Below are 12123 nucleotides of genomic sequence, written 5' to 3'. Positions count from 1 at the left end.
GATTCATCCGAAAGTGGAGTTGATCACATATTCTACATAAAAATTGCCGGCGATAGTGTCATTTATTTTTCACTAGGGTCAACGTGTGAGTACAAAACGGCGATGATAGGCATTAAAGGCTTAAAGTTGTTTTTCTTACAGTCTCAATTGTTAATTCTTAATAAGGTACGGTGAAACAAATATCGACGTCTCAGACAAAATTAGAATAGTCTAAGACCGTTTGACGTTGACGACGCAATAAAGAAGATTAAAAATCTGAAGAGATAAAGCTTATACTTGAAGTCATGTACCTAGATAATATATAAATCTTAGCAAGATCCAAAATTTGAAATAAAATCGACAAAACCAAAAGTAAGATTAAAATTGTCTTAAATCTTAAATTATCTATTTCCGATATCTCTTTATAAAATAAAAAGGATGAGGTTCCTAAAAAGTGAACTCTCCGATTTGAGTCCAAAATACTATTGTATTTTGATGCGCTGATTACGAATATAATAATAAAAATCACCGACAGGGTTATTTTTAAGGTAAAAAATTTAAAAAAAGCTAGAAAAATATCGGTTTTTTAATATTATTTTGATAAATATTAATTTAATCAAAAAATGTTTCAAATAAAAGTTATAGTTGTTGAAATAATACATCATTTATGTATTATACATTTTTGCATAGAACCAATAGTTTAAAAAAAAAACAAGATAATATGAAAAATACTCACGTGGAACTTCAATACTTTATTGAATAAATTAAAAACTTTATTTGTAAATCTCTCAAATTATTAATATATTACTGAATGTAAAAATTTGAATTTACATTTGTTTATTAATATATTTTAGGATACATATTATTTACATCTAATATCCTGTACGCTGATGAGGATGATGAATGAATGTGAGAGTGTGCTGTGGATGGAACTAGTCATCGACAGTTGACAACGTTATAAGAATTGTCTTCTACTTTACATTAATGAGAATAATGAATTAATATTCAATATTGTGGCTGAAGCTGTGTATCAATGTTTAATGTTACTTATTAATCTAATTACAACAGTGACAAACAAAAAATTAATTATTTTCACTATTATTATTTTCAAAAGTTTGTATTAAAAATTTTATGAGAGATAAATTTATTTTTCTTATACTATTCTCATATATTTTATTTTCTTAGAAAATTGTTTTTAATATAAATTTAGACAATGTAGTATCCGAAAACATATATATTTTAAATGCGTATTTTAAATGTCAAATATTAAAACATTTGTATTATTAAATGAGAAATAAGTGTTGAATACATCTTTAATAAAAAAGAATTGATTTTTAAATGTATTATAATAATTTTCAAAAATAATATCATATGAAAACTTACTTTCTTACAGTGTAAGAAAAATGAATATATCTCAGATGGACAACATTAATAAAATACTTAATCTTTTAAATTTTCGAAAATAATAATAGTGTAAAAATACAAACCCTAACCGGGATGCATACATTTTTTAATGTTAATTTCAAATGCACCGATACACAGTTCTATCCGCAATACAGAACATTACTCATTCACTCATTATCCTCACCAGTGTTAAGTAAAAAATATTAATATAATTACATAATAACTTAATACCATACATAATTGTATATAATTATACATGTATAATAATTACATGGAATTATGTGCAATCATTATGTTGCGATCGAAAAATGTAATACAATAGTGGGCCCACTACGAAGCGTATTGACGTCGAACGATAACCGCTTACGGTTGAGCTACCGACGACTTGCATTCGAAAACGCTGATTGGCAAAGCTGATTGGTTTTCCCTCAGCTTCAGATTTTTGTATACATAGCGGCCGCTTGCCGAGATCAGGCCAGAGAGAAAAAAGGTTTACGAGAGTCGAAGCTTTCAGAAGCCTATAGTTACCGAGCCGAGTCTCGTGCGTTAATTATATTATTAGAGACCGCGACCTCTTTCCTCATTATACGATAAGTTTGTGCGACGAGGCCGAGACCTCTTTGTAATACACTAAAAATAATAAATATTTTCAACCAAACGAAATCAGTGTATGGAGTGAACTTCCATATACCACGAAACAAAGAGCATCATCAATTTGTCAAGAATTAATGGTCAAATTAAATTATTGGCTGTATGATTTCCGATCGGGAGACAGTAAATACGTCCAACGAGTTCGAAGACTACTGCTGTTAGAAAAATATTAAACACACGATGATCGGCGATTTATCAAGAGCTAGTCATCAAATTAAAATCTTAGCTGTATCATTTTTGATCGAAGGACAGTATTCACTTCCAACGAATTCGAAGACTACTGCGGTTAGGAAGATATTAAACACGTGAAGATCATTGTCGATTTATTAAAAGCTAATGGTTAAATTGAGAAGATAAATTGCACCGTACATATTAAATATTATATATTTATGCAAAGTATATATTTGCGTTTTACGATCATTTGAGATTAATAAAGTTTCTCACGAATCTTTATAATGAATTCGAATAATTTTAATTTGCTATTCCTTTTCGATTATGAACATTAATAATTGACAGAAAGTCTTATATTTCGAGATACTGATCAAGCATTTTCTAATTCAAGTGTAATTTGCATTAAATCCATCTAATTAATATGTGAGTAACAAAATTAAATAATTTCATCTAATTATCAGACAGAACAACTGAAGTATTATTTTGTTTTACTAATAGTGTTATTGCATTTTTTAATTTCGCAATTCAATTTATATATATTTGTGTATATATGTGTGCAGGTTCACTTAATATGGACAACACCGTGGAACTTGTTATTCCAACTTTAAAACAACAAAGCATCAATAGACTGCAAACAATCATGCTTTTAATCTAGTGAAATGAGATGTAAACAGGCTCCCTCGACGTGTTATTATTTGTATTGTATCGATAAGAACCGTAAAACAATTTTATTTATTAACCAACTAATATATAAAAAAATATTAGAATATTGTAAGAGGTTATTTGGATTAGCATACAATTTTGAAAACGGATTGTTTTCTCACAATTTCTTCTCAAATCTAATAATATTTTTATATAAGAAATGTACTTTTAATTATCTTGCGGCTACAACTTAAATGTTACTAATGATCGTGTAATTGTAATTTGATATATACAACATCATGTCTATTCTTCTATATTTTTCAGGCAACTGTATTAAAGCTACATGAATTTAAATAATGTTCAAATAAGTTGTAATAATTTAATTTAGTCTTGATTAAATTACGCTTTAAATTATTTTAGTAATTGCAATCGTGTTTGAAAAAAGTATTCCAATATGTTAATTCATTTGCTGACTAACCACCCCTACAAAAAATAGAAAATTATTAGTGAATCAGGAAATAATCGCAAAAATGGTATTATCTGCGAGCGATAACAGCTAATCATTTTGAAGATGAGACAAGAAGGTTTTACATTATCTCACAATAAATAAGTAGCATATGAATAACTTGTGCATCTTGCCAGATTAAATTATCTTTTACAAAAATAGGAATATTTATGATCTCTCCGATAGAGCCGTCCACAATAAATTGGGAATGAAATTATCAACATGTCTGGGAATTAATGTAAAAGATATCTTTTCGTTACTTTGTGAACGTATAATCCATTCATTCCTAAAATTTAGAATTACATTTGCGGTTATTTATTGACTGATCTATGTAATACGACAAATTTATGTAAATAATAAGATAAAATGTGATAAATTAATAAAAGTTTAATTAATATTTATAAAATGTGACATTAAAATCATTTAATATTAAGTGTATTACCGTAATATGTATATATTATTTTATTTTATAGAACAATAATTATTGTAGTGTCCCAATTATTTTATTAGTTTAGTGTATATTTAACGTCATCTATTAAAATGCACATTTATTACCTATATGTATCTATATTATATTTTTACCTAATTATATTTGAATATGAAAGTTATACGCATATTTAATCTTTGTATGTTTTTGGTTATGATCATTATAAGCAATAACGTTTACATATATTAATAAGTAATTGCTGATATTAAAATGTATTAAAAAATATTATTAGTTACATATATTATTAAAATATTTAAAAAAGTATATTTGGGTATTATTTTTTTATTTATTTAAAAATTAGTACTATTTTTAAGTAGCAATTTGCTATTTAACACTATTCAAAACATTTTAAATAATGAAATAATATTTTTAAAAGAACGGCTTGTTTATTTAATTCTTAATCGATCATAAACATCAAAGATATATGTCTAACAGAACAGATATATTTGTTTGGTTTGTGAGGACAATTAATTTCTATTAAAGTGTTTAGAAGTTTGGAAGTCAGAATGGATGTTAGTGCATGAAGGTGAAGAGTGATTAATTAACACAGTAATTGATTGATATCATACTGTGTAATATTGGACCAATATTGAAAATCAATTCACACCCAATAGATAATATTAGTTTTACATGATTTTTCAATATTGGACCAATATTGCAATTCCAATATTGGTTAAATAAGGGTCGATATCATACTTTGCAATATTGAACCATTATTGAAACTCAATTTACACTTAACATAGAATATTAGGTTTACATTATTTCCCAATATTAGACAAAAGTTTGTGTTACTAGGAAAGCCGGAGAGCCTTCCGGACCCCTATTTATTAATTTACGAATTGCCGCGTTCTCACCCCGCTTGGTTCTGATTTTCGAAATCTTTGCCCCGATTGGGCAATCCGGACTTTCAGTTTCCAAGCGCAGCGAATGAAGACGATCGGCCGACAAACGATTGCCGACGATCTCAGGACTAGCGACACCGATACTATCTTAGGGCGGTTGTTTATAGCCGCCTTTGTAATTGTAATATCGGCGCCGGACAGTTCGAACGAAATTTATCTTTGGGTAAGAACCGCGTGCAAGCAGGAAATGCTCGAGACCGTCCAAGATTTCCCTTTTTCGTTTTGTGTACTCCCTTTTTGGTATTTTATTGTGTCGCGCCGTCCGACAGTCGCCTATTCTTTGTGATGCACGTATTGCATCCGTATGTGTGTACGCGATACGATCTTCGCGTCGTTACAATAATAAATACAATAAATTTAAAGACAATATCAAGGGGGAAACCACTGAGGGCAGTAGGTGTACAGATTTTAGGAATTACTAGGCAAAAATTACTGGGCATTACGGGGACATTACTGGAGCATTACTGAGCATTACGTAAAATTTTGGGCATCACTAGGCAGTAGTGTACACAATTTTGATCAGCGGTTTTCCCCTCGGACAATATGCACTTGATAATTAAAATATTAATCTATTTTATTAATCTATTATAATATTATTCTTATTACATTATTCTATTATAATGTTATTCTCTTCGTATTTCTTCATCGAATCAAAGGTTTAAAAGTAAAGATTTTCAAAAATATTCTCCGTAAATTTCAACTTGGACAAAATTTAACAAAATAATGCGAGTTTAGAATAGCATTATATAGGTTCAAACTTCGGAAAAGTATATAATGACAATTCTATCGAGTTCCACAGGTAGACGAATACCACAGATGGACGAGTACCACAGGTGATGAGACCCTCAGATATTCGAGTCTCGGATGAGACCCACAGATACTTAACCCGAAAAGTAGTTCCTTTCAAGTGTATGAGTGTATTCTGTATCTGTACAGTTTATATGTGTGTTAGTAAATAACAGTACTCGTCTATACAGAATTGGAAATGTAGTGACTCTTTGGACTTTCCAGGGAAATAACAGGTAGTCCTACGAGTAGTATAGCATTAGCAGTCGAGCCGTGCACTCGAAAATTCTAACGCAGCATTTTATTTTGTGAACTCTTGTTTTATTTATCATTACGGGTTGAACATCTAGAAAACGGTCTAGAGATTTGAAACAATCAATTAGCCTGAGAAAATCGAAGGCAATAGAAAGAAGATCTGTGAATTTGAAACAAAAATAATGTGATGAAGAGAGTTCTAGTGCATCGGCAAAAAAATTAATACGCAAGAGGACGTAACTGTACCAGAAATTTATTCTATAGAATACAGATATTAAATTTTATATCTATTACTTAAAATAACAACAAAAGTTTGTATCAAATAAATTGGAAAATTAGCCATAAAATCGTTCTAATCGGGAAGAAAACCGTAGAAACTGTTGCTTATATCGTCGCCGGTACGTTTATCGAAAGAAATGCTGTATTTCTTAAAATGTTTCAAGTTATTGTATTGAGTACGTAATGGTTTGAATGCTTGCAGATGTGTTAAAAAAGAAATCGTTACGCACTTTAAAATTTTGGATCTCGGCGCGCAGTAGAAAACTCAAGAGGCAGGAGCACCTTGGCGACAAGTAGGAACTAAAAGTTTGGAGGCTGCAACCGATTTGGAGAATTTATTTTTTGACCCTGGAATAGACGAATTCATGTAAGTTACAAAATTTGTATTTTATTTTGTTGAAAACTTAACTGGAAGCATTAAACGCGTTTTTCTCAAAATTGTACTTTCAAAATTGGTAACTAAAATATTTCGGAAAACGCTGCAACGATCAAAATAAAATTTTGTAGTATATTTTTAAAGGCTCGGAAAAAACCCGATTTTTTTTTAATTTTTCCGTGGATTTTTTCGGTATTTTTCTCAAGAGGTAGAACAATTTATTAGAAAAATTCACAAAACGTATTGTACTATAGTGGTTCCTCATCAATCAAAGTTATCAGTTTTACAATTTCCTAACCTTAGCTTGCCACATTTATTTTCAAGTCCGCAGTTCGTTATATTCTTATCCTTGAGGCAGCTCGATTTTTTGTCTGGTGTCTTCTATTCAAATTAATATTTTAAAGCTTGTATAATAAAAATTAAAAATATATAATGTAAATATCATGCTTATAAGATAACAACACATCAAAAGAATTATTTAAAATAATTGAATTTATAACAATTTACAGGAAAAGTTAACTATAAACAAGATAACATTTTAAGAGTTGAACAAATCAGGGTATAGCAAACTAGAGTTAAAAATCTGTCAACACAACTTAAACGAGAACACCTCGAACGATCGTAGCTAGATTTTAGTGCTTATATTTGTTCGTGTAATTTTATTTTATTATTGGTAGAATTGGCTAAGGTAGCCGCACCGGAGATTCGGGAGGTCTAAGGTTCAAACTCTGGCTGAGACAATATTTTTCGGAATAAATTCTTTAGAATAAAATTGGTTTATATTAGCGTAGCTACTAAAAATTTAATTTATCAAGTATTATTTTGTACGTTTAAAGAAAATAAATTTTATCAATGGAAACTTCATACTGTTTACTATTATAAAGAATTTTTTAATATGAGATATATTTTTCTTATACTTGAAAAAAAAATTTTTTAAACTTTTCCATTTTTGTCATAAAAAAAGGGGGTAGGATTTACAACTACTTGTGTAAGATATACAGCACATTGATAATTTACAAATAACATTTACAAATATAATATAAAATAACCAGGCTTGGGAAAGTTACTTTGTAAAAATAACTAGTTACAGTTACAGTTTCTGTCTTCCAAAAAATAACTAGTTACCGTCACAAATTACTGACTTTAAACAGAGAGAAAACTGAGAGAGGACATGGCGAGCCTGAGGTCTTTCCGTCCACTGGCGCCTCTATGTGCACAAAACGTGCACATGAACTACGTAGCCAATGTGTATGATTCCCGTCGTTATGTGCACGATTTTGCGGTTCCGTTTCGTGCTACGTGGTAATGTCGACAATTTTGTGGTTCTCTTCCGTGGTACATGAAAGAGCGAGAAGACACATTAGTTAGGTAAAGACGGACGATCAATCTCTGTCCGTCCTTTGTCTCGCCATCGGCTAGAGAGAGAGAGAAACATTCGCGGTTGTAACACGGAGCGAGCCGAGCGAGCGACGATGTTGTCTCTGCGAATACCCTCCTCTCCTCAACCCCTCTCACCCATCTCGTTTTCCACGTTATATTTTCAGCCGTAAAATTCTGAAAGAGGATTTCGGGCGACTTCTGGCAGGGACGTAGAGAGACCGGAAAGCGCCCACTCTTTATAAATGTTTTTATATTTTGTTATAATGGCATATGCGCGCATATGTATAATTTAGAAATAATACGCGCATATTTAATATTGTACAAAAAATAATAATAAGAAACAAATTAAAACAAAATACAGCAACAAAACAAAAAATATGCGAAGAATAAGAGCACAAGAGAAAATAAAAGTAATATAATAATAAAGTTATAAAGTGAAAAATATATATAGAACAAAAAATACCAAATAAAAAAGAAAGAGAGAGAGAGAAATATTCGCAGTAATAAGGCAATAAATAATTGTACTTAAATTAAGTTATAAGTTATAAATTTAATTTTATTAATATATTAACAGCAGCTGAAATAAAAGTTGCATCCGCCTGTCCGTTGCGCTTGCCATCTTTCCTCACTGCTGAAAGTTGGGTCGTAGCTAAACAAAAATTAATAAATTATTTTAAAATAATTTAATTTTCAGCTTCAATTTTTAACTTTCGTTATTTTTGAAACATATATTTTAATTTATGAACTTTTTATAAATTAAAAATGTATGTATGTAAACAAAATATTTATAAGAGAAAAAAATACATTCCCACATATAGAACAATATTTCTTTGTTATTTCATATAGACTTAATTTACAAATAAGATATTAAATTTATTTGATGATTTTTATTATAATTATTTGGAATTGTAACTTTAAAAATTTACGATTTTCAAATTTAACATGAATATTTTTCAAAATTAACTATTAATTTAACTTAATACCTAGTTTTTTTTTAACTTAATTTTAAATTATTAACTTTAATTTAAAAAAATATATTTACCGAACTCTGCCTCCTCTTCTCCATCCTCCTCTCGACTCTCCTTTCCACCCTCCTCTCATCCATCCTCCTCTCGACTCTCCTCTCCACCCTCCTCTCATCCATCCTCCTCTCGACTCTCCTCTCCAGCCTCCTCTCCATCCTCCTCTCGACTCTCCTCTCCACCCTCCTCTCCATCCTCCTCTCGATACTTCTTTCCACCCTCCTGTCCATCCTCCTCCCCACTTATATCCACGTGGTTTTCCATATTTAAATCAAACAGAAAAAAATATATATTATATATCTTAATGTGTAAAACATCAAAGAGCTGCTATAATATGCCGAAAAATATTATATTACTACTAATTATAAAAGCATGTACTTACATCACGTTTCTTTCTTTCAGCAAACGTCCTCCTCTCTTTTTCTTTTTGTTTTTTTTCTCTTCTTCCTCCTCTTCCTCCTCCTCTATCTCTTCCTCTGTCTCTTCCCCTTTCTCTATCACGTTCTCATCTATCTCTATTCCTCTCATTCCCTCCTGTATTTCTTTATCTAACTCGGCATCTAAATCTCTTTCCGTCTTCTTTATTTTTTTTCCTTGTGTCTTGCGTCCTGACCTGTAAATAATTGTACATTTTATTAATAAATCTGTAAATATATATAATTTATTATATTACGTTATCAGATAATATGCCTTATAAAATGTTAGAGCGTGTTTTTGTCAGTCTAGCTTTAGTATTCATTACACGAAAGGATATAATGACAAAAACACGCGCCTAACATCTTTAGAAGCGCAATTGGATATTTCTTTAAAATAATCTGGCAAGGATTGTGTGTGACTCAATACTTGCCAGATTATTTTAAAGAAAATGTATGTTTTTACTTACATTTTTTCGGCACGTTCCGCTGAGCACGATTATCAGTAGCTACTTAACGAATTAGTGACCAGTGACTGAATGATTCCTCGCGGTCGCGCTGGCGTGTCTCGGATGCTGCTATCGTTTGTCAACTGTTGACGGCAGACAGTCGTGATGCGGGGGTGGGGGGCGGAGGGGGAGTGGGTGGAGACGCACCAAAGAAAAGTTGCGGGTCTGTAGAATATAAATTATAAGATTACAATTTTTTAATATTTATTACAAAGAAATATAATATTAACAAAAATAAAAAAACAATTTTAGTAAATATTTGTATCAATTAAACATTTAATATATTCTTTTCGAAAAATATGATTTATATATTTTATATTTATTAATATGCAATTAAAATTAAAAGATTTGTAATTAATTCATAGACAATTTTATATTGTATTGATTTTTTATATATACTGAAAATAAATATTGGAAAATTGAATAATTGAAAGAGACTATAATATATATTTTACAAAGACTTTAGAAAGCTTTTATACAAACACGCATATGCACACGTATGCACGCACACACGTATTATATATAGTTTTAATATTTCCGATATAATGGCTTTAATATGTAATATTTTATAAATTTTTTAACCATTTAAAAATGAACCAAAAAATTAGCGTAAATAATTAACACATTTAACTTTTAAAAATACTTACTTGTATATACTTCCTTATAGCAATTCTATCTTCTGCTTTGAGTCATGTCAAGCAGTGAAACATAAAAAAAACATTCTGCGTTATACGCAGTAAATTGTTAAAAAATATATTCTGCGTTTTACGCAGCAAAATGTTAAAAATGATTATTGTTCTATATGCAGTAAATTGTTAAACAAATCTTTTCTGCGTCTTTTTAGACAGTGAAATATAAGAAAATATTCTGCGCTATGCGCAGTAAATTGCTAAAAAATTTATTCTGCGTTTTACGCAGTGAAATGTAATAAAATATTCTGCGCTATGCGCAGTAAATTGTTAAATAAAGTATTCTGCGTTTTACGCAGTGAAATGTAATAAATATTCTGCGCTATGCGCAGTAAATTGTTAAATAAAGTATTCTGCGTTTTACGCAGTGAAATGTAATAAATATTCTGCGCTATGCGCAGTAAATTGTTAAATAAAGTATTCTGCGTTTTACGCAGTGAAATGTAATAAATATTCTGCGCTATGCGCAGTAAATTGTTAAATAAAGTATTCTGTGTTTTACGCAGTTTAATATATAAAAAATATTGTACCCTGCACACAGTTAATTATAATAAAATACACGATATGTATTCTACATTTTATATTTCACAAAGAATATATTTCAACATGTTTGAAGATAAATGTATATTATTTTTTAATATTCTTAGTTGCCCAGTTTTTTAAGTATCTTATACTTGTCATTTCTTCTGCTTCTTATTTGCTTTTCGTCAGTTTTTTTATGCCTTATTTTATTTTATATACTTCGTTTTCTTTTTTATTATAGAATAGTGCTCGATGATGCAAGATGGCTGTGTTTTAATTTTCTTATCACAATTTTATTTTTAATTCCATTTTTTTTATTTATTTTGTAAAATTTTTACTTTTCGATGTTTACTGCTGCTTTTGCTACTTTTGCTGCTTTTGCTGCTTTTGTCTTTGCGATTGTTATATCTTGTAGTAGCATATAATTTAACACTTATCAGAAATTTCAATGCTTGCAATCGATGACTATAACACGCATTGTTTTTATCAAACCATTCTGGATATTTTTCATTGGTTAAATTAACACATTCGTTAGATATCTTATCTAAAATGTGTGTACATGCCCAGTAATGTTTCCAAACACGATTAAATGCTTTTAGTTGTATCTCGATTATATTGTCGAAAAGAGTTGTAGGCCTTATTAACTTCGTAACAATAGGAGCATCTTCTTCTATATTTGGATATTCGCGATATTCGATGTACTTTTCAGTTTCTGTCACATCGTCCATTGGCGTTTTCAGCATAATGTCGCGACAATTGGGGCATTTTGTTTTTGCATTATTTCGTCGTGCTACGTATCCAGCAAAAAATGCAATAGCATTTTGATCATAAAGCGTTGTTGAACATGTATCGTCAGAATCTTTTACAATATCATATTTTTCTATAATTTCTGTATCTTGTATAAGTAATTCATGTTCAGGTTCAATATCATGTTGAACAGTAATATGATTTTTATTTAATGCATTCTCTATCGTTTTTACAAGTTGACTCGGTGGATTAATAAGAGTTTCAGCTTCTGGGCACTGAACATTGCCTTTATCGCTTGTTTGCATATATCCTGTTGCTAATATATGTCTAAAATTGAGTCTCATCATTCTTGCTGTGGGATTGGCATTACATCCACCGCGCTGTCTAAATGTGGCAAATAAATG

At 30.0% G+C, this 12123-nt stretch overlaps 1 protein-coding gene across 1 annotated transcript; it reads right to left on the bottom strand.

The window, feature by feature from the left end:
• Positions 1-8966: 8966 nt before the first annotated feature.
• LOC120357741 (glutamic acid-rich protein-like) lies at positions 8967-9850 on the bottom strand. Its single transcript, XM_039449192.1, has 2 exons — positions 9723-9850; positions 8967-9452 (listed from the first exon to the last, which is right to left on the bottom strand). Coding segments are annotated over exons 1-2 (237 nt in total). The 5' UTR covers positions 9725-9850; the 3' UTR covers positions 8967-9217.
• Positions 9851-12123: the final 2273 nt, after the last annotated feature.

This window comes from Solenopsis invicta, chromosome 5 (genome assembly GCF_016802725.1).
Source record: "Solenopsis invicta isolate M01_SB chromosome 5, UNIL_Sinv_3.0, whole genome shotgun sequence".
Lineage (NCBI taxonomy): Eukaryota > Metazoa > Arthropoda > Insecta > Hymenoptera > Formicidae > Solenopsis > Solenopsis invicta.
Note: the sequence above shows the minus strand (reverse complement) of the source record. Positions and strands in the feature narration are given on the sequence as shown.